Source organism: Gymnoscopelus microlampas (assembly GCF_963454915.1).
Source record: "Gymnoscopelus microlampas genome assembly, chromosome: 13".
In the NCBI taxonomy this organism is placed as follows: Eukaryota; Metazoa; Chordata; class Actinopteri; order Myctophiformes; family Myctophidae; genus Gymnoscopelus; species Gymnoscopelus microlampas.
In genome coordinates, this window is record NC_139950.1 from 19,139,351 (window position 1) to 19,163,232 (window position 23,882).

The 23,882-nt window shown below is 41.7% G+C and overlaps 1 protein-coding gene across 10 annotated transcripts; it reads left to right on the forward strand.

The window, feature by feature from the left end:
- Positions 1-277: 277 nt before the first annotated feature.
- Positions 278-23,754, forward strand: lrrfip2 (leucine rich repeat (in FLII) interacting protein 2). Of its 10 annotated transcripts, XM_084076752.1 has the most exons (27): positions 278-739; positions 2,142-2,297; positions 10,082-10,168; positions 11,430-11,492; positions 12,093-12,170; positions 12,314-12,352; positions 12,765-12,836; positions 13,316-13,357; positions 13,490-13,561; positions 13,826-13,912; positions 14,666-14,740; positions 15,212-15,262; positions 15,391-15,438; positions 16,364-16,432; positions 16,884-16,997; positions 17,478-17,519; positions 17,801-17,932; positions 18,518-18,589; positions 19,539-19,709; positions 19,830-19,922; positions 20,341-20,433; positions 21,245-21,346; positions 21,720-21,852; positions 22,265-22,435; positions 22,543-22,622; positions 22,755-22,859; positions 22,967-23,754. In XM_084076752.1, the coding sequence occupies exons 2-27, from the start codon at positions 2,208-2,210 to the stop codon at positions 23,075-23,077; spliced, it is 2,292 nt and encodes a 763-aa protein (XP_083932878.1). In that variant the 5' UTR covers positions 278-739; positions 2,142-2,207; the 3' UTR covers positions 23,078-23,754. The 10 variants fall into 10 exon arrangements, with proteins under 10 accessions (XP_083932878.1, XP_083932880.1, XP_083932882.1 ...); XM_084076754.1 differs by lacking the exon at positions 18,518-18,589 and having other exon boundaries at positions 279-739; XM_084076756.1 differs by lacking the exon at positions 16,884-16,997 and having other exon boundaries at positions 279-739.
- The last annotated feature ends 128 nt before the right edge of the window (positions 23,755-23,882 follow it).

A 23,882-nucleotide genomic window follows, 5' to 3' on the forward strand; every position in this document is an offset into this window, starting at 1 on the left:
GCGTTTTTTCCTCCCTGCTGCGATGATGGATACAATATAACACAGTGTGTGTGTGTGTGTGTGTGTGTGTGTGTGTGTGTGTGTGTGTGTGTGTGTGTGTGTGTGTGTGTGTGTGTGTGTGTGTGTGTGTGTGTGTGTGTGTGTGTGTGTGTGTGTGTCTCTCTCTCACTCACGCACGCACGCGCGCACGCACACACACTTTGATTCACATCCGGGACCTTCATTCCAGCAGCGTGTAACTGAGAGAAGGAGGAGGACTCAGGAGGAGGAGGAGGAGGACACAGACAGCCAGGAGGGAGGAGGAGGAGGAGGACAGTGGAGAGGAGTGGACTCTGTGATGACAGCTGTCAGTTGTGGACAAAAACACTGTGAACCTTTAGAAGAATGTCTGTGTAACCGACACACACAGGGGACAGAACGGGGGTACAAACAACACCTTGGGACTATCGAGGCTGCTGTCCGACTACACGTGGGGCATCATATAAATATCTATATTTTGGGGGAGGAGGGGGGGTGAAGCCGACGTGACGAGCAGTGGCAGTCTGCCTTGTCTGTCAATAGGAAGAGTCCAAGAGGTTAGCCTAGCCTAGCAGGCTAAACCAAGCTAGCTGGCTAACAGTAACTAGCTAGCCTTACGGACTGAGGGGGACCGTGGGGTCATTGCAGAGGAGAGGACGTGGATTCTGTGTGGATATTTTCCTTTTTTTCCCCCCTCTCCGGTGCTTTAGATTCAACTGAAGTAAGAACCTTGTGTTTATTTTGTATAACTTTTCAATTGAGACATTTGGGATGTATAACGAGATGCTAGGTAGTTAGCCTTTATAAATTAGCCTGGCCAACGTTAGTCTCAGTAACGTTAGCCTACTAGAACAGTGGTTCTCAAACTTTTAACATTTCAAGGTCTCCCCTTAACTCTGACAGTGTACAAATATATACTGTCAGAGTTACAGACTTTGTGAGGGTACATTTAGACCCCCAAAGGAACCCTAAGAGTCCCTGGAACCCACTTTAGAGAACCACTGCACTAGAATGAAAGAGCACATTGATGTGATTTGTTATAGGCACAGTATTTATATAATTTGATTATTTTTAGACAAATTCTATAGGGGCTAAAGATTTCAGTGTGGGTCCATGTTCACTGAATATCCACTTGAATGTTTTGTATTATTTGTATATCAATGTGTGTGTGTGTGTGTGTGTGTGTGTGTGTGTGTGTGTGTGTGTGTGTGTGTGTGTGTGTGTGTGTGTGTGTGGTGTGCAGATGAAGAATCACAGGCGGTCCGTTACTTATAGGTTAGTTTAGTGCTTTGATATTTAATTACATGATCCAGTCAGTCTGGTAACTTAATATGAATGACACAAAGCTGACTTGTCTAAAACCTATGACTACCTCTAAAGTCTAAACTGTATGACTTGCCATGATCCAGTGTCTCAACCTGGTCCCCGACTCCCCTATCTGGGCGTTTTCTTTACTTATCAGTGCCCATGCTGACTAAATTGCACTGCAGTCTATTGTCTGTTAACTTATTTCATGGCTAACCAGTTCAAAAGTTAACTTTGGCTTTTAATCATCAAAGACAGTTAGCGTTATTGGGCTGATCAGGAAAAAAGCCCTGTTGCTGAACATCCATGGCAATCCGATTATTGTTATTGGTATAAAATATGAAGTTAGCTGATCTGTAGCTTAATAATACTGTATTAAATGTTAAGACTTTAAGTAATGACTTTTCAGGCTGCCAAAAGGGAAACCTGTTTGTGAGGTTGCAGGGGTCTTGCAAGTCAATTTTTACAGCTGGTCTCTGTCAGCCACAAGTGTTTATCCGAGCCAGACATGAGTGAATGTGGCAGCCTATTGTTGCAGGACTGAAACCAAGAGATAGGGATAGTGTTTTGTTCCTGAGTTGAGAGGGTGTCAGACCAGAGTGTTTGAAACTGGAGACATGCATATGAGTTTCCATCAGAAAGCTGAGTTCTTGTTTTAACACATTTGTCCGGTTATTGTTCCTATGCCAATATCCCATTTGTGTATGTAAATGCAAAATGCCTCAATTTTATGTTCTTACTCTGTGATGTATGTTAAGCCTGTTTGGTTTTAGAATGAGGAACTGATCACTCAGAAACCCATGTTTGTTTGTTTCCAGGTGAATTCCTAGTCCCTTGTTTTTGGCCTTAAACATCTTTGGTGGAGCTGCAGTTGCACTGGCAACATGGGCACTCAAGGTTCTGGTAGAAAGCGCACACCGCTTAAAGACCGTTTCTCGGCCGAGGATGAGGCCTTGAGTAGCATCGCCCGAGAGGTAAGCTTCATTCATGAATCACCATAATAACAGTACCCTTTGTTTTTTGTTTGGTTTTTGCTTTTGTTGTTTGCAAGTGTGATCAAGTTGCACAGTTACTGAGGTGAACGTAGCATTCCAACGATGGAAAGGTGGTTCGTCAGATGATCCTTGACTATTATACAGCAATTTGGAAGTGATATGTATTCATAGTCATAGTTCATAGTGTTGTGATTCAGTAGTAGGCCGATTTTTTAAAAGTTAGTTAGTTAGTTTTTACTTACCATTCATGTCACTCATTCATGTCACTCTAGTCTTCCATGGAAATGCTTATCATTATTAATTTGTCTGTGCAAGGAGTGCACAGTCCATCATTATTATGAAGCCGATATAATAAATGATCAAATAAGATGTGAAACTATATGAGAGGAGACCTGTTGTTATCTTAATTTGCAGTAAGATGCATTAACAACCAGCTGAGGTAAATTCAACAAATGGGCCTGCAAGTTATATATTGACACATGTTCACAATAGCGCTGCTTTATCTCAGGTGGTCTTGTTATGTGGATATTCAGGTTTTGCTATTCAATAATGCCAATGCCTCAGCCCAAAGGAGTGGAGACAGCTGGTTTGGACCACAGAGAGATTGACTTTGCTTGTAGCGTTTTTAGTTTGCTGTAGGAAAAAAAGGGGAGAGTGGCTGCCTGGCTTGTAATGACTTGCCCTGGGATTATTCCATTTTGTTCAGCTACAGGATTGTCATTCCTTTGCTCTCCTTCGGAAGACAAGTCAAACAGGTGAAAACACGCAATGCAAGGCCAGATTTTGCTTTGCAAAATATTGTCCAAATCAATTTAATCATCTTATCTGGCCACATATTGTTTAGCACAGATTTTATTGTCCATCATTTTGCTTATGATCCACTTGACAAAGGGCAGGGCATTTTTTCCTAGAAGTTAATATACATATAAAATAGATCCCCTGATCCACTTATTTTAGCTTTATCTGTCCTCATGTGTGGAAGTTGTGTTGTCCCATTCTTAGGCACTAAGCATACTGTAAGACTCCATTTGCTCTCTTTATAGTCATGCAAGCCGATCATAGAAACATGAGTCATCTGACCCACCCCAGTCAGGTCTTAAATGAATCACAGCCTTTCTGAAGCCAACCAAACATTGGCTCAACTAGTGTGCAGGGGTTCATGAGGTCACCCTCTAACCTGGCACACATCACCACACCTTCCCAAACAAATTCTCAGAACACAGCAGCTTATACTACATCATGTCTATAGAGCTAGAGCATGTCTGCCTCCCTGCTTGCCTGCCTGTGCTTGGCACGGATCACTGCTGAGAGAGACTGTGAACTTGAGCCTGCGCAATCCCCGGCCCAGTTTTGAGACCACTTGCATTACTGGGCACTCAGTCATTCTACAGTAGTCGAGATACCAGCAGCTTGCTTGAAAATCTGACATGGTCCATTAGCATTAGAATTAGATGATCACCTCACACACATTGCCATACCCACAGACCTTAAGATCGATGTGGGAGTGGACGCTATAGTTCATAGTCCATTTTATTTGAGGCGTGCCAGTTAATATCAACAAGACATTCTGTTGAAATGGAAAAGTGTTGTAGTCTTTTTCCATATACAATATATCAGCCAACTGAGGCCTTTCACTGGCTGGAGAGGGCATGGGACATATTACAGTTTTTGTCAATAACTGACTCTTCAGGCTGCTCTGTTGTAAAGAATTGATCCATCTTTGACCTAATTGATGAAGCAGGCTTTAAAGATTCAATATTTCTGTGAAATGGTCTAGTAATGGTTTGATGTCCCATAGTGTTTTTACAGCATGGTTCCGCAGGAGGCTAGATTGTATCCTAATGTCATTTTATAATTGTTTTTCCTTTGCTTGATGTTTTGTGTAAAGCACATTGAATTGTGTATCTTATATCACACTTAACTTGCAAAGTCTCCATAATTGCCAAAAATAGTAAATGTTACATTATAGCACTCTTCCATGGTTCTCATTCATTCACTCATTCAATGGAGCTACTGTAATACATTTTTGTATTGTATATATGTTGCTAATTATGAAATGGACCATGTTTTAGAAGAACATTTTACTGTATGGGGTGCACCACATTATTATAAGCTGTGAACACATTCTACTCCTGTTCTCTTTAGCAGTGTTTGAGCATTAATGTACTCCGGTGTGACACATGTACCAGTATCAGTATTTGCCCTAGGTGTATTGTTACTTTATGGTTCCATGGTATAACATAATATATTAGTCAGGATGAAGAACTGGTGTTGATGCAGGTGAGACAATTCCATTTACAATGAATCATTTGTGTGATAGTGCCTACATTGTGCCTAGATTAGCTTTGGAATAGGTGTAAACACCTGTATGATTCTACTGATTTTTATTTTGCGTCCTCTGTGCAAGTTCTGTTATATTGCAATGAGTAATTGGGACATGAGCTTGTGTGGGGGGGGGGGCGGGTCCCCCCAGCAAAAGTAGTTAACATAGCATCACAATCAATTTAAACTGATAGTTCACCCACAAAATGACACTTTTTCTACTGATTAGACACCCCATGGAGACTTGAATTCATGGATATTTTTTAGTTTTTGTCGCATTCCTAAGCCAATAATTTGATGACCAGCGGACCGGTAGGCACTAGGCAGCGGTTCCGGTAGGAGAAACAAAGGAGACTCTTTGTGTCTCCTACCGGAACCGCTGCCGGTCATCAAATTATTGGCTTAGGAATGCAACAAAAACTAAAAAATATCCATGAATTCAAGTCTCCATGGGGTGACTAATCTATAGAAAAAAAGGAATTCTTTGGGTGAACTATCCCTTTAACCACTTTATCAATTCATATGTTGGGTATTCAAAAAATTGCAGATCTACAAGCTATTTTTACAACGTGTCACTTCGTGCCACGCTGCGAGCTTGTACTTCTGCTATTTTAGATTCAATTTGTGGGTCCTTGACAAAAAACGTTGAGAACCACTGCTCTGTAGTACGTAAGCACACTCCGTATCGCAGCGATCCAGGTTATCCCATTTTCTGTTTGACGTATTAGAGACCCCTAACAACCAGAGTGCTACAGATTTCTATGATGGTGCACTTCTGCTGCTGCCGATCAGGTTTCCCCTCCAGTCCCATGATGTAGGTGCCGGAGAGCTGGGGCCGGATGGGCAAAGGCTATAGATAGGACAGAGACACAGAGCTCAGCTGTGCTGGTGTGCAGAGCAGGTCATTCTGTCAGACAGCTCAACAGGTGCAGAGCACAGGGGCCAGCCATAGCTCTCTTCTCATGTACTCACCATCGCAAACTCCACTTCCTTCGCAGCCTTGTGTGAAAACCTCAGTGTGGCAAACGCACATTTCCATCTACAACATGAACATGCCAAAGGATGATTGCCATTTAGTCACACAGGCTAATGAGAATGATCATATAATGACAGGCATCAAAAGCACTCAAGAGACTCATCCTTATGCCAGCACTTGAAGAGGGATTATGATGAGAAGGATTATGATGACTTTTGACAGATGCTAGTGAATACTGTCAGGACCTCCAATTAGGAAATGCCACATGTCATGCATTTTTGTTTTCAGTGCTGAGGGATTATGGCTTTTTTCTTTTTGTTATTTAGTTTTATCCTTTGTGATGATCTGTGGAACATCCCAAAGCCAGCTAATCATTAACCACTTAAACCCCATACGTTGTTGAGGGGAGTCCCTCAGGGCTCTATACTTGTGACTTTACTGTTTTAATATCTCTGCAGAAAGTAGCCGTTGTGAGCTTGTCAATCTGCTATTTTCTGCAAAAGTCTTCCCCAGAATACAAATGCTGGGGTTTAAGTGGTTAATAATGTAATGCTTTATTTATACTGATTGAACATTTTGATGGTATTTTAGCTACAGATATAATTACTGCATTTGCTATAAAATAATCTGAGGCTTTAGTCTAGTATTATCTGGTATATAGATGTTTCTCTTTCTTTGAAGGTGGTTTAAGTGATATTCTTTCGTTAAAACTAAAAGTTAAAGCTCTATATTGTTAGAGCACTTTGTTTTATTTGTTTCATCACTTCCAGTTTCATTGCTTGTCTTCTATCCTGTATGAATTCTCCCCTGATTGGATGACATTGGTATCCTCCTGACCTGTAAATGTATTTTAAAGAGCTGGAGAGATATGGAGACCTGTGTTATTGAACAAACACTACTAGAGCAATGATTGCTTTGGGAATATAGAGCTATTTTTACATTTATTTTAACAACAAAAAAATAGTTAACATAACCTGCTTTACTACAGAAGTAATGGTGTAAATGGAAATATATGTTTGAGACAGATGTATGTACAGGCCAATTCATGTTTAATCACCACTGCTTCAACTAGAATGCATTTACCTATCATTACTGTTAGTAAGCCCTCTCTGACCCACCATCTAAGTGTTACTTTTTCTGTTGCTCTATTTTTACTGTCTGGTTTTTGGCACTTACTACTGTAGCTTGACTCAGTCCTTTAACAATAAAATAAATATGTTAACCTCTCACCTTCAATGAGGGGCTCAGTGGAAAAAAACAAGGAATTGGGAATTAATCTGACATCTACAGTATTTAGCCTGTTTGAAAAAACTAAACAAAACATAACCTGAAATTTGGGTAACTGTTTAGTGGGGTATCTGTTTTGTTTGTTTCATTCAGTTTAACTTGAGCCCATTATCAAAACAGGAATAGCCCATGCCCGCAGGCCTTCCATTCTGGCAGCACTGATAAGCATTTTCCGGAATGTTGACTCTGTTTGTCTGCAGTGAGATACAGTATACATACACTAGACTGGTGTGTATGGGCTGCTCTATCCTTTTACAGTGAGATACAGTATACATACACTAGACTGGTGTGTATGGGCTGCTCTATCCTTTTACAGTGAGATACAGTATACATACACTAGACTGGTGTGTATGGGCTGCTCTATCCTTTTACAGTGAGATACAGTATACATACACTAGACTGGTGTTTATGGGCTGCTCTATCCTTTACTTAGAGATAAAGGTTTGGGTTCCATGGACATTCGTTGTTTATGGGTGGAATATTTAGGAACTGGGAGGTATGGAGGGGTAGTTTACTGATTTGTGCCATGGGGCTCTTCTTGTGAGGGCTTGCCTAAATTAGCCCCTGCTGCTCAGGTATCTTGTATAATCAGCCCCTGTTCATTTTCTGACTCAGTTGGGGGCAAATTGTGTAATGGCCCCTCTCACTTTTCACTCAGGACGTTTGAGGTGGCAACCTGGTTTATTGAACTAGTTAGCATAGACTCCGTTTGCTATGAGGTGTGTTTCTTGCAAATGGCAAGTAGTTCATGTTTGTGAAACCTCCATGTTTACTGACTGAACAAAACCAAGCTCTGTTGTGTCTTTGTCCTCTTTTGATTCTTTCTCAGTTTGTTTGTTCTCCATTGACATTTCACCGTACGAGGTCCTTAAATTAGCCTCCCTGAAACGGATGGTTAGCACATGTTGGTGATGAGGCATCCCAGGAACTCACTCTGCACCGATTATGAAGCTGTGACTCATGGTTTGAACTGGTCAACAAGGGCAAACTGTCCAGTAGAGGCACTAAAAAGAAGTATAAACTAAAGCATTATGTCCATAGCATAAACTCTTATTAATAGCTGATTTGTTTTTAGAGTCATTGCAAACTTGTGTTTTTAACTGGGTGGGGAATGGGATACTATGTAATTTTAGTACTAAGACAGTCTTATTTGCAGTAAGTTACTATCCAGTTTTCCCATAAGGTATACCCTAAATCTTTGCAATAAATATGAAAAATGCCTTTGAACGGCAATTTCCAATATCTCAGTTAATGTTTAAGTTGAGTGTACATACTGTACATCCAGAGAAAAGTAAGTTGTGATCTTTTAATGGTAAAACTAAAATACCATGTTTTCCATATTAAGGCCCTCCTGACACAAAGCTGGCATCAGCCAAAAACAAGGTTCCCCCACACGTCCTGGCAAATCTTGAAAACTGTTTATTTTATGCCGTTTTCCAGTCACAGAAAAATGGATTTGAATGTCTAGTCCTGGAAATGTGTTGCTGTCCTGGAAAATATTTTATGCGTATAAAAAGTGATGCAGATTAGGTTTTCAATTATAAGGTAGAAATCCGACAGGGAAGAGGTATGTTCAGATGCATGTATGTTGCTAAATCATATAATTTAGCCCACTGACACTTAATAAAAGGTTTAGCCATTAGATGTGTGTAACCTGTAATGTGTGACCATGCTGACTATGCAGTCTGATGTTAATCAAACATGAGTCCTTACACTTGTAATCACATCTTGAACAAATAGTTTCAATCAATAAGTAGCCATTTTTCTCACTGAATCTTCAGGTTGTACTTGCTTCTTCTGGAAAGTAAAAGCAGGAGCAGCCAAAAGGGTCAGAGATGATAGCATCCTCTCAACCTTTTTTAACTGTTTTCTAAACCCTCCAAAACATAGTAGGACTGCGACTAACAATTATTTTCTAAATCGATTATGTTGATTTGTTATGGGATTATTTGATTAATCATCTCAGCCAGGCAGAAGGCAGAGCCAGAGATATTGTTGTCTGTCTGTCTGTGGGTAATCTCGCAAACAACATCATTATCAGTGTAAAATAACGATGAAATTAATTGGATGCACAAATACGCGATCATACGCGATGCCAAAACAATGTCATCAAATAAACCACACAGACACAACGTGCCTTCTGGCCGAAATCCGTATGATCCATTTAGTCCATAAAATGTAGTACAAAACAATGGTAAATGGTCTGGTCTTCACAAGTTATCTGATCCCACAGACATCTTGAAATGTTTATCCAGCAGTCAAAAACATAACTTTTCATTTTATAATATGCAATAAAAGAAAAGAGAGAGCCACACACTCATACATATAATTTATTTCTAAAATAAATCGTGTCTGAGAGTGTGGTGTGGCTCCCTCTTTTGTTGCATATTGTAATGATTTGACCGCCATCAGTCAGCGCCTCACAATATTACTGGGTGTGTGTGCCCTTGCTCTCCACAATGATATGCAACAAAGACTCGCATTGATGTTTTTGTGAAGTTGCTAATAGCACATACGTTTTTTTATAAATCATTTTAATTTGATCAACTACTTTATTTATCGTACAAAGCAGTATTATCAAATATAACATGATAAGATTTGATGACGATATAGGTGTGGGTCACATACAATGTCCTTGAATGTTATATAAGTTATCTTGAAAAAAGTAAGAACCCTGTCCTTGAGCCGTCCTTGAGCATCTTTGGCTGTAGTTTTTGAGATGTGTTGGTGGTAGTTGGCTATAACTGGTGCCGTTCATCCAACTAAGCATGTTGAATCAGAGGTTCGTCGTTGAGGGAGAGCTGGTTTGCATTGGTTTTAGCAAGTTTATACATTCTGGCTGATCGCTGATGACCACCCAGCGACCATGAATCTGAGTAGCCAGTATATCTAGAGCCTGTGCAACAGTAACATTAAATATTGAATTGAGTGCTGGTATTTCATTTTAATTTGTCTCTTCGCTTAAAATACAAGATCGATCCATTTGAGCCCTTATTTTCTTGTCCACAGTGATATCACTGAATACTACGTTGATATTGTTCCTTATTTTATTAAATGATGTATGAGAATATTACACTGTTTTTTTTTGTTCTGTGCATGTGTTGGGTAGGTCACTGCAGAAGGGCACCCCTGTCATTCTCCTTCAAAACTTGACGTCAATGCCATTTGTTTCTTACAGGCGGAGGCCAGGTTGGCAGCAAAAAGGGCAGCTCGAGCAGAGGCGCGGGATATTCGAATGAGGGAACTTGAAAGGCAACAGAAAGAGGTATGCAAAGCAAAATATCCCTGACCATCCAAAATACCAGATAACATAATTCACTCAGTTGAATGTGACAAGAGATGCTCCTGGTCTTTCAAATCTTCTATTCTTGATATAGGCCTTCCTCCACTGTTCCTGAAAACAATGATTTGAAGCAAAACGGCAACATTAAGTTAATGTGCAAATACATGGACATTAAGATGCAATAATATAGTCCATCGTAGAACAAAAAATCACACCTGTGTGAAGGTAGCGGCGCTTTTGATATATTTTGTCATAGATATGTGTTTCTACTAGAGAAACAATATTAAAAGGCTTCCAGTGGCACTAAATAGTGCCATTGGAAGCGAATCACCAAATGCATTCCAAGGTAAGTGGCAAAAACTGATCTGTCATAGCTGATAGAGTGGGTACCTAAAAAATAAACTTTAGGTATATCAGCTCTATCAGCTTCTATCTTCGTAGCTTTTTGTAGCAGATATACAAACTTCGCGCTCTATACCTTTAGGTATAGAGCGGATATTAGCCCTCTATACCTGGCTTTTGCGTCAACATTCTGATTGGTCAGGCTCGCCAAGGTTCTGATTGGTCAGGTCCGTCAACGTTCTGATTGGTCAGGTCCGTCAACGTTCTGATTGGTCACTATTCATGACATCACTATGTTACTATTCATGACATCACTATGATGTCATGAATAGTGACCAATCAGAACGTTGACGGACCTGACCAATCAGAACGTTGACGGACCTGACCAATCAGAACCTTGGCGAGCCTGACCAATCAGAACGTTGACGGACCTGACCAATCAGAACCTTGGCGAGCCTGACCAATCAGAACGTTGACGGACCTGACCAATCAGAACCTTGGCGAGCCTGACCAATCAGAACGTTGACGGACCTGACCAATCAGAACGTTGACGCAAAAGCCAGGTATAGAGGGCTAATATCCGCTCTATACTTAAAGGTATAGAGCGGCTAGCGCCGCTAAAAATGAGGAAGAGCTACGAGGCTCGAAATGGCACCTTGGAGGTAATAAAATACATTTTCAGCTGCATCCAATGTGTGGACTCTATTTTCCTTTCAGATTTCTCTTGTCCAGCACCTGGTCTTTTAACTTTGGATGTGTGAGCTTTTTTCACTGTTCAGAGAAAAAATGAATGCTCACGGGTCTAATCATATGTGTTCTAATGGCAAATGTGCAAAAGCACCATGCAGGCGGTTGTATGATAAGTGTGTGTTTTCTTTGGCACTTCCTCCTTTCTGTCCAGATCTCTTACCACTCATCAAGCAGTAGCAGCAGCAGGAAATGGGGTCAGATCCACCAGTGGATGGTAGGCAGGAGTGCTGGAGCGTCTCACTCCACTAACATAGCCTGCTGCGTCATACTGGGCTTCCATCTGAACCACTTACTCCACCTTACCTCACAGAGGAAATATGGCTCTGTGTTGTATTTGCTTTGGAGACATCGTAGTGTGTGCATGACTGTGTGTGTGTGTGCGCGCGTTAGTAGAGTAGGCTTTGGCCTCTTGCCCTTATTTAAGCTAGACGGTTCTGTTGGTAAGAGAGCAGTTTGGACCCTGTCTTGACTTCATTCAAAGTGATGAATTGTTTTGAATAATGGCGTGTCATTTTGCATGGACCTTATCTTTACACCGTGGCAGTTTATCGACACAATAAAGAGAAGCAGACATTTTTATTGTGTGCAGACTTGCAGCTTTTTTAGTGAGAATAGATGAAGCGCTGAATGTACTTGTACAACCTACATTATAAGAATTTTGGTTTGTTCAGACTATATGGTTCCTAACAAAACCTTTGCATGGATCTGCCATTGCAAAGCAGCTGTTTGGTGTTGCAGTGAGTGAGTGAGTGATCCCGTTCAAGTCTCTCTGCGTCCCTCTGTAGTCCTTACCATCTTTCATTTCTACCTCTAGGCTGATTCAGACAAGGCCAGAACAGACAAGGCCAGATCCTCTAGTACTAGTAGTAGGTCCAGCAGCCATCATCGCAGGGTCTGTATTTCCCACTCTTTCACTTCCTCATTGTCTGCCTGCATTTCCTATGTTCTTTCTCACTTATTCCTTTCTCTCATGATTCATGTTCCTCTGTCTGCAACTCTCTCATGGTTCTGTGTTTTCCACCTTGACATCAGCAGGGGTTGGATGATGACGTCATGTCAGTCCGCAGCTACAGGGTGTGTACATAATCGCCTGTTAAACGTGCCCACATTTTTATATTCGGCCCCTACACTATTAAAGTGGCGTGCAGTAATTTGACTTAGGACGATACAACCATTCTGTTCTTGAAAAGAATTTGCTCGAGGCTACATTAATCACTTAAACCCTGTGTACTGTATCTTGTTGTATGTCAAATACAGTGTGAGCTTGTAACTCTGATATTTCCACAGAATGTTTGCCTATTTTTGCCAAATGTTCACCCATTATGACATGCCCAACATTTCGCTTTGGGTTCATATGGTTAAGACTGACATTGGGTAATGCGTTTATTGCTTATGATGGTGATAAGATAATGTGCTAGGAGACCGTAATACTTCCATCTTCTTGAAGTGGCATTAGTCTAATTTTTGTCTTTGTTATTATTTCAAGTCAACAACCTCGTCGTTGCGTGATGGGGGCTCTACTAAGAGCCTCTCAAGCTCTCGTAGAAAAGAACTCATGGTACGTTTGTGTATGTACACATGCATGTGTGTGGAAGCACATGTACATTTGTGTGGGTTTTGTTGACTGCTGTGGATTGGGATATTTTGTGGAAAGTACAGTTTCTGAAGGAATAGGTCTCACTAAAAGACTTAAAATGTTTGTTTGTTACGCTATGTTTGTTACGCTAACCAGCTACAGTACAGTGACAAATTCCCCCGAAAATTATACAATATTTTTGTGTTTGTACTAGATGTAGTAAAACTTTGGTCACGCATGTTTTAACACTCTTGCTGAGTTAACTTGTGTGTGAGTGTGAGTATGCATGGAATATTTTTCTTTATGTTGCGTTTGGCAACAGCCTAATGGATATTCTATTTTCGCTTTGCGGTGTTGTTTTTGTCAGCACATCCTAGCGGCATGTCCGTGTGTGTAGAGTGCTTCCCAAATGTTTAATCATGTCATAAGCATAATACCCGCAACTCCTGTTCTCCCCTCAGTCTGACTACTCAAGCTCCTCCTTGAAGAGCTCCCGTTCCACTGTATGTACTGTACACGTGCGATTGACATTATATGAATTCACTCACTGCTGTTTTTAGCCTTGGATACATCTTTTGTTTCATTGAAAGAGGTTTGACATGGCATATTTGTTTTTTTCCTCTGGGGGTGAACAGAGTTCTGTGTACAATGACCTGCATGGCCCTAGGAAGGCCTCATCAATCAGCTCCTCCAGGAAGGACCTGCTGGTCAGTGCCCTCCCTCAATGTTGGTCTTGCTGACTGCAGCCTCTAGCATGGAGGAGGCAAGGCTAGTTGGCAGGCAACAGCTTTTAATGTATACTATTGATCAGCTGTATGGTAATAGCAGAGTATCCTATTGATTGCCATTGTGCTCTGTTGCTTAGATATAACCACACAGTGTTAATTAAAGTTATTTTTCCATGGCTTACCGTGAAGCTGAACTTGATCACTGCTGTTTTTCTGGTTCATACCATCTTGCTGCTCTTCCAGACTGGACTGTACCATGATCAAAGGAGCTACAGCAGCCTATCGAAGACCAAACCTCCTCCTCCCACTACTTCCACCTATCAGCCACGGGTCGGTCCCCCCCTCTTGCTCATGTCCCATTTCTCAGCCCTGCTCCACATAGGCTCAAGTGGAGGAGTGCCAGCCAGATTAACTGAAACTAGTTGACAAAGTCTTATCTAGATGCTCCAGTTTATTGGACATATAAATCCACAAGCAGTTGAGGCAGATCTTAATACACTGATGGATTGTGTTTCACACACGGCTGGTTTGTTTACCGCTTAAGTGTAACAGCCAATAAAGCAACACGATTTGTTCCTCCTTGAACGGGATGTGTTTACAGTTTGAAGCTCTACAGTACATATTCAAAAGTTCAAAGGGGAACTTTTCCGACTTCATCGAAATGCCTCATTTTATGAAGTCTGCTCTTGTCACCCCCAACACATTGGGAAGGAAGTGTTATGTCAGATTATTCAAGTCATCCGATAGAACAATAGAATAGAATGACAGGATTTGCATTAAATACTATTAAAGTTCCTCTTTGATGTTTAGAATAAGAGTAGATTTGATTTAGATTTAGAGTACAATTTTCTTTGAATACATTCAGACCAGGAATGCTTTGCTTTTTAAAAACAGACGATGGGTAAAGTAGTGTGTCAAGTCACTTCTCATCTCAACACTAAAGCCATATTATCAGAGGGCCAGAAAAACACTCATCCTGTTTCCTCTTACTGCATCTCTCTTTAGTCTGTCTCCTCTCCACCTCGCTTCACTTCCTCTGTCGTTTTAACTGACATTTTCACTGCTCCCCTGCTCCCTCAACAGGCCATCACCACAACCACCTCCTCTTCTTCCACCACCAATACACCTGGCACGGGCCTGCCGCGCAGCTACAGCATGGTCAGTCTATGTCCACTTGCTGCTGGCCAGTGCCCCTCTACATGCATGCTTCATTTTACCTTCAGAAGTAGACCTGATACCCAATCTTCTCTATTGACTCATATATCTACATATAGTAGTATGTCCAAGCTTATATTTAGCTCCTTGACACTTTGGACACTTGATGGGGGTTCAGAGACTCGACAAGATAGGCTCCTATGTTTCAATCCAGTGATTTTATTTTCCCTTCATAGTAAAATCCTCAGTCTTTGAGAGACTTTGAGAGTGTAAGGGTCCGTTTTTCAGAGTACAGGGACCCGAGGGGAATAGCCTGCTCGATATAGGAAATAGTCAGAGGACTTCAGTATTTAACGCATGCTGCTGCAGTCGCAGGCATTCCACTCAACTCGTTAGCTAGTAGTTTCACGTAAGATTTATGCTCCTTCTTACGTCTTGCTGAGTCCTGCGCTGTCTTTCCCCATGTGCCCTCAGGCCTCTATTTGTGACGACGGTATCTATGGCTTGGGCAACAGTTCGAAAGCTGTAAGTCTGCTCAGTGTTTGTCAAACAGTGATGTCATTATAATCGTCATGGTGGCCCGCTCTACCAGACCATGGCTGGCCTGGCATCTGCCCTCATGTCAATACTGTCTGTTGCCCTCCCTTCCACAGCCCTCTGAATACAGCTGGTACTCTAACTCCACCCGTAGCAGCCCCGTGGTGAGCCCCCCCCTCGAAACCATCCCTGTTCTTGCATGCTGTCAGCTAACACCACACATGCATACACACAGCCCCAACTAACAACCGGCTGCCCCCTCCTGTCCCCTCTCTCTCTCAATCCTGTATTCACTGCCTCCCCATAGGGACACTAGAGACCAGAGATTCTCAACCTTTTTAATTTCAAGCACTCCCAGTTTGATATGCATTAAGCTATGGACCATGGAATTTGCTCGAGGCTACATTAATCACTTAAACCCTATGTACTCTGTCTTGTTGTACGTCAAATACAGTGTGGGCTTGTAAATCAGCTATTTCCACAGAATGTTTGCCTATTTTTTATCAAATGTTCACTTATTATGACATGCCCAACATTTTATTAAATAAATAAAATAAAATCTCTGGGACCTCAATGTACACGGTAAAATCCTCAGTGTTTATTTAACTCTGAGAGTGTTCAAATGGTAACATGGTCCAATTGCACACTCTCTGAGTTACAGACGCGTAAGTGTCCATTTGAAATCCTGGTGGTCCCCCCTGGACCCCATGTGCGATGGACCATCAGTAGCAGCTTCTAGCAAGCTAGCTAAGACTTGTTTTAATGGAACTGCATTGTTGGTTTTACCTTGAAGTGTGTGAATGTGATGTTGCTATGGCTAGGCTGATGTTGTAGGTTTCATCCCGAATTAGTTCTGGATGTTTGCGTTTGATCAAACGGTCCTAATTGCATGAATTGGCCTTGCTTATTAGGGTTACGGTCCTTGAAGTAATCCAATAATCCATTTATCAGAAAGACAGCTAGTGAGCTTAATCAATGTGTGTGTGCGTGGATGTGTTTGAGAGAGAGAGAGAGAGAGAGTGACCCATGTGCATGTACAATAGTTTGCCTTTGCAAGTGGGGATTCTCACTGTGTGTGCTCCTCCTTAGTCCTCAGACGATGACAGTGGCAGCACCGTTTCCCAGGAACGCTACAGGAGAGGTCGCAGGGACAGTGTGGTGAGCTACAGGGACTGAGATTGAAATGAGCTATTGGGCCATTCAGGACTATTTCACAATGGGAATCGCCTTCTACACCCAAAGCGAGCCCCATTGTGAAACGCTTAACTCTGTCTATTAAACAGGACCGTTAAGAAACCCTTGCGTTGTATTGCTAATGATTCATTGTAATCAAAGTCGCCGTGCTAGAAGTTGTTCTAGATGTTCTGGTGGTTCTGTTTTTATGTTTTGAGTCATTCTGGATAATGGCTTTAGCAAAAAACCTGCCTAATATTCAAAGTGTTACATTTCTATATACAGAAATGCAGTTGTCTTGAATCTCCTTTTGTAAGAATGTCATTCTGTTACGCTTACCCGTGGCTCTTTTTGGTCTGTCTCTATCACCTCTTCTCTGTCACTTTTTGTGTTTCTGTCTCCATCTCTGTCCCCTCATCCTGTGTGTGATGATCAGTCGTCTGACTTCTCAGACTTCAGTGAGTCGGCTGCTGACTATTTCAGCCGCTCCAACCGCAGGGGCAGCATTGTGTCTGATCTGGATGATGTGAGCATTCCTGACCTGGACTCTGTAAGTGGCTGAGTCTACCTCATGACGGTGGGCTGCCCAGTGCTCTGCATCACCACTGATGGTGGATGAGTGTTCTACTAATCAGAGACATAAAGTGCATGATACAATTACCTAGTTGTTTTTCTCTTTCTTTTTTCGGAATCGCGTCTCACAGCCTGCCATATCCGGTGTTGAACTCATTAGAGTAGTTTAAAGTGGTAATGGTTACTATAGTATAGTGTTGGCTAATACTATGGATTTGGTCATGTGTTTTATTTTTGTTTGGTTTTAAGATGACTGGTGTGATTGACCTGAGAGTGTTTTTGTTTTGGTAGTCCACGCTGTGTGGACAGTGACACACACTAACGCATCAGTGTTCCTGACTAACTCCTTGATTCACAGAGAAATTACAGCTCCAAGCATGGACCACATTGGATGCATGTTCCTAAGATAACTGTCCATTTCTTTTTATAAACTCTACTTTCTCTTCCTTCATTTCAGCTGGATGAAAAATGTGACAAGCAGTATTCAGACTATAGCCGGGTGAGTAATACAACACTGTATAACATGCTTTCTATTTAAATTGAATTTCAGACTTACTGTATGTACAAGAGCTGGGTACTTGTCAAGCTAATGAGCTAAACCCATCTATCTACCTGACAGTTCCACTGTCAGGTATACAGGTTCGGCCAAGCTGAGTTGGATCACTCAGTCTGGTGTCAGGTAGCGGTGTTGAATGACAGTCCTGAGCTCGGTTGCGCAGCATTTTCTGTTTTGTGTGTAGTTTGTCTGACTGGAGGTCTGTGGTGCTTTTGTGTTCCTAGCCGTCCTCGCGCTGTGCCACCCCAGGCCTCACGGCCGCCACGCTGGCATCCTTGGGTGGCACCTCTTCACGACGGGGCAGCGCAGACACTGGGAGCATCGTCGACCCCGACACTAGTCTGAGTGAACTTAGGGTAAGGTACAAACACACACACACACACACACACACGTTTGTATTACTATACTTGTGAGGACATCAACATTTTAGGACGGCATCGAAAATAGACGATCTACAAGCTAACAACACGTCACAACGCGTGAGCTTGTACATCTGGTATTGTGTACTGTATATGCGACACTGCAACACAACTACCCCCCACACACACACACACACACACACACACACACACACACACACTTGTTATCCTCAAAGTCGTTTTTTATAACAGTAACATTTTATTTGCAATAGAATATTATGTTTTACAGTATATGTATGGGTCATTTGGGTAAACACCTGTGTCATCTGCATATCAATCACACACCATTGACTCTGTCATGACCTGCCTCCTATTCTAAGTGTCTGTCGTCACAGTGTTTTCTCCATATACAGTATGCACGGGAGAACTGGATGTGACATGTGTCCTGTGAACACTGCTCCTTACTTCTGGGTGTACTGGTCATGTCATGTGTTATGCCAGCTGTGGACTTGTCTTGAGATGTCAGCATGGGTGCTCTTATAATCTCTCCTTAATATCCAAACCATTCCTTCTGCTCTACAGGATATATATGAACTAAAGGACCAGATTCAGGATGTAGAGGGGCGATACATGCAGGGGCTTAAAGAGCTGAAGGTAGAGGGGCTTGTGCTCGTGGCATGCCTTCTCTTGTCCTCACAGAGCCCGTATGGCGTCCCTAACATCCCCCTCCCTTTCCTGCCTCCAGACTCGTATCTCTTTTACTGTATATCACTATCGCTATAACACTCCTAACACCACGTGTATGTATGGGGCACCCACTCTGAATGGCTTGATCACCCACCGCACCCTCCCTTTTGCATGATCTTCATTCACTTACTTTATTTTTTGGGGGGGACCTACTCACTGGTTGTGGCCTGAAATGAAACCCCTCATTCTTATGTCATAAGATGGGAGATTTCTTGCTCCCCCTGCTGACAAGTTCCTGTCACAGGTTCCTGTCATGGTTTGTGTGCCTGAAGTTCTTTGATTTTCAGTGTTTGGATGGCCTTCTCGTTTTATGTCTGAGGTCGCACTCAGTAGTTCACTATTCTCTGCGGAAGTGTGCTGTTTGTGTGTTCCATTGATGACGGTAGTTTACTAACAAACCTGCCTTTCGGCTCATCCTTGGTAGAACTTGATGCAGCTGGAACACTGTAGTGTTAACTCTTGTTTCAAGAACTTCTTTTTCCCTGGTTTCAACAGTCATACTCATTAAGATCCCCTTTTTTTGGCCTTGTTTCACCCCTCATAGTGATGCGCATATATATATATATATATATATATATATATATATATATATATATAATTTGTATATCCCAGATTAGTTAAACTTGATTTACTAGCGACTATTCAGAAAAGTATTATTATGTTTAAATATTGTAACATCTCTCCCTCATATATATCTGATAAACATTAAAGTGAGAAGTTGTACCTACAAAAATTCTGCATTCTCCACGCTACAGTTCCCTTTATGTTTATTTGTTTTACATCAGATGAGCCCATCTTATCCCCTTTTAGCAGCTGAACTGTACAGCAAGTTGAACTGTGTGAACCCCCTCAACAGGAGTCACTTACAGAAGTGGAGGAAAAGTACAAGAAAGCCATGGTATCGAACGCACAGCTGGACAACGACAAGGCAAACCTCATCTACCAGGTAGACACTCTCAAGGACGTCATAGAGGAGATGGAGGAGCAAACGGCCGAGATGAAGAGGGAGGTGGAGGACAAATCAAAGGTGAGACCTTGATTTCAAAGGATAGAGATCCTGCCACTGAAACCTCTTGCCTTTCAAATTGTTTGTATGGACTGGTTCGTCCAGTGTTGTTGGCTCAAAGTATGTCTCTTTGTTTTCCAGGAACTAGAAAGACAAAAGCACACATGTAATGTCCTGCAGCATAAACAAGAAGAGTTAAAAGAGGGAATCCGCCAGAGAGATGAACTCATAGAGGTATGGAAAACGTCTCATCACACCCCTACTCTGTCAGCGCCTTGCAGACTGCAGAGGAAGTTCTGCTCTTTAATGTGGATTGATTTACTCCCTTTGCCCTAGGTCTTTTTAGAGTCTCGACCTATTTTCTCTATTTGTGAAGATTTTTTCAAAGTTTTCGCCTTCAATGACATGCCTAAAATAGGCATCCCAGGTTGAAAGTGATTAAACACGGTCTGTCCTGTTTCAGTCTTTTCAATTTTGCGTCTCTAACTTCTCAATTTCTGAATGATCATAAGCTTCACAGGCTGTACTTCACTGACACATTTCAGTTGTCTATATTCCTCTGTGCGTTTCCACATCACGTCTTTGGTTCATTTTTTCCCCCTCTTGTTGTTATTCTGTGCTGTCCTCTCTTTGCCGTGCAACACCACTCCAGGAGAGCCAGCGAATGCAGACTAAATTAGATACCCTCACCAGAGAGGTGTTTGACCTGCAGGAAACGATAAACTGGAAGGACAAAAAGATTGGGGTAGGAGGTCTCAAAGGGCCCTGACAGAATATGACAGGCAACAGATGGCTGTGTTTAAGCTCCAAAGACAATTAATTTAGGTTTTAACCAATCAAACAAGTGCATCAAGCCATTTAGCAATGTTGCCTCTCATGTTGTAGCTGCATGACGGAGACCTTTAAACAGTAATCTACTGTTGGATCTAATTCACAGTTTGTAGTTTTGCATGTGCAGTGACTATTAGAAGACTACTGACAAATGTTTTAAGTTGGATGCTGCAGTGTCAGTGAAAAAAAAGTATGGCATTTTTGGTTATGTAGAAATCTTTATAACCAAAATGTTCTAATTTATCATGAAAGCATGATCCTTATGCAGTATCTTAGCATGACATTTTCAAACTTCTCCTTCACTTTCATTTACATTATAATTAATATCACATAATGGTGCATTGTGTGAAGAAACCATCAAATTATTTACCAAGTTTAGAGCTCATAATATCACACAAATAAGGCTGCTATAGATACAATACAACCCGTAGCTGCTCTCTCATAAAGTCGGTGTTGTCTTCTGCCGTTCCATTTTTGTGTCTTCTGTGGCGTGTGGTCTGCTTGCATGTCCAGTGTTCCCGTCTGTGTGCATTTTGTACCGCTTCATACTGTTGATGCCGGGTGTCTGCATGCACACAATGCACATTTGTGCACGGTGAACCCGTCTCCGAAGAACACGGCGGTGCATGTCTATCAAGCCCTGTCAATCCAACTTCTACTTTACCCTCCTCTCTTTCGCTCTTCCTTCCCTCTTGTCTTTTCTCTCCCTTCTGTGGCGTGGCCAGGCCCTAGAGAGGCAGAAAGAGTACTTTGATTGCATTAGGAATGAGAGAGATGAGCTCAGAGATGAGCTGGCTGACCTCAAGGGGAAATCCAAAGCAGGCGAGGTAGGTAATCCTAAAGACTGGGCTCTGTGAGTTCTCTCTGAAAGAGAAAGCAGGTTAGAGGAGTTACTGGTCAATGAACCCGACTGCTGCCTGTTTATTTTGGTTGGTAGCCAGTAAAATGCCGTCACTCCGGTCCCATGCCGTATCTGGTAATGTCAGCTTTTGTTGTTTGTGTTTGTTCCATTTCATTCTGTCCTGCTCCATATGTCAACATTTTGACCCCATTTTGGCTGTGTAGATTACTCGTATTGTCTCGCGGGGAGGCCAACTTTAAAACCATGACTACAGTGTAAATGGCAGCCGTTTTAATGCTGGATTGGATTTTAGGCGGGAGTACTGTTTCATTCTGCCCCTGTGTACCCCCCCCTCACAGAAACACGGCCTGGTCATCATCCCAGAAGGTACGCCAAACGGGGACATCAACCACGAGCCTTTATCTTCAGGAATCACTGTGGTCTCCCAGGAGGCTGCTCAGGTGCTAGAGTCAGCAGGAGAGGGACCACTGGGTGAGTCAGCCCACAAGGGGTGCAACACTTAATCAAACCAATCGATAAAATCGATAAAAAAAAAAATTGGGGGGGAAAGAATAGTTGTCATTATAGGAAACAGAGAGAGAATTTATTTTACCATTTCTGCTCTATGACGAAATATAAAACAGGATTTATTCGGAAAAAAATGATTTAGTCGATTATTTGTTGATATAAAACACACAAAAAACATGCTTTTTGATTATTCGAGTAATCAAACAAGTAATCAATAAAATAAATGACAGTTGCAGCCCTACAGCCAACACGCAGTCTATCTGCTTATGCTCTGTGTCAACAGTCAGCCCACACTCTTGTCTGTCTGCTGATGGAGATGTTATGCTCTGTGTCAACACTACTGTAAATGTCATTACTGGGGATGTTTTGTTTTTAGACGTCAGGCTACGGAAGCTGGCAGATGAAAAGGATGAGCTGTTGGCTCAGATCAGGAAGTTGAAGCTGCAACTGGAAGATGAGAGACAGAAACACTCAAAGATGGACAGCGTGTACACAGACGGGGAGAAGATGGAGAACGGCACTGACCTGCATGTCATCGAGATGCAGAGTGAGTTTAATTCTACACACTGTTTTGTTTTAAAGAAATAACCTTTTTAAAATCTTGATATCTTTGAAACCTCTTATGTGCAAACACAATGGCCTTTCTCTCTGTAGGAGATGCCAACAGACAGATTAGTGAATACAAGTTCAAGCTTTCTAAGGCGGAACAGGAAATGGGTACAATGGAACAAAATGTAAGTCACGTCTGGGTCAGGGCATGTCTTGTCTCTTTATATCGATCTGTCTATCTGTGTGTGAAATTGATATTTTTACAGACAATTTGTTATACTTTTGCATTCACTGCTATTTTTTATACCCACATCCAGATCAACAGACTTGAAGGGCAGGTATTGAGGTACAAGTCATCAGCAGACAACTCAGAGAAAGTAGAAGATGAACTAAAAGCAGAGAAAAGGAAACTTCAGAGAGAGGTAAATAGATGATCGCAAACTTTCATGCCATTATGGCAACAGGTTTTACAGCACAAAGAGCTAGCTGTCACATAACAGTGAATTCCTCCCTTTCTTCCCACTTGCAGCTGCGTACATCCCTGGATAAGATCGAAGAGATGGAGATGACCAACAACCACCTAGTAAAGCGCCTTGAGAAGATGAAGGCCAACCGAAATGCCCTTCTGTCCCAGCAGTGAGGCAATGCCTCACATATGTCTGGAGCACATTTCCATTTTTGTTTTCAGCTGTAACACTTTAAGTTGTGTAGCAAACCAAAAACACTTCTCAAACAAAACCTAATGTAGCACAGGCAAAAACTGATCTGTGTTTTTATAAACCATAAACTTTGGATTTTAAGCCAGCATCTTTTGGAGAAATGACTCAACTTACTCTAAGTACAGTTACTGGGAGAGATGAATATGTGGACATTTCTGTTATCACTACTTAATTTTTTCAAAGCTTTGTACTACATGTTATTCACAAAATTGTATTTCTCTCTGGCTGGGTGCTTGGCTATTCTTTTGTTTAGTTTTTTGATAAGTTGCATGAATGAGTATAATGATGCTTTCAAACTGTTGAGACCTTCATGGCTGCTCGGGCCCTGCACCTCCACAGAACCCCCTCACACAGTGCCTTCTCACACCTGGAGACTGAGGGTTTGCACCACTCTGCAAATCTTTGTTTTTAACTGGTACAGAATATTGTATTTAAAAAGGTGCAGCCATTATTTGGGAATATATAATACCAATTGTGTCTGCTACAGTTTCATTGAAAGACTTTTTCATTGAAAGGATTTTTTTTGCAAATAATATTTAAAAGATTTGTTGAAAATAAATGTGTAAATTACAGAACTGTACATAAAATGTGAATTGTTGCCTTGTCATTTCATGTTGTAAGGTAGGTGAAGATCACACTGGTGCTCATGAGGATTAAAATGTAGTATACAGGTACTCATGTACAGGTGCTTAATAAAACCAGAATGAAAGTAGTAGCAAAAGAACA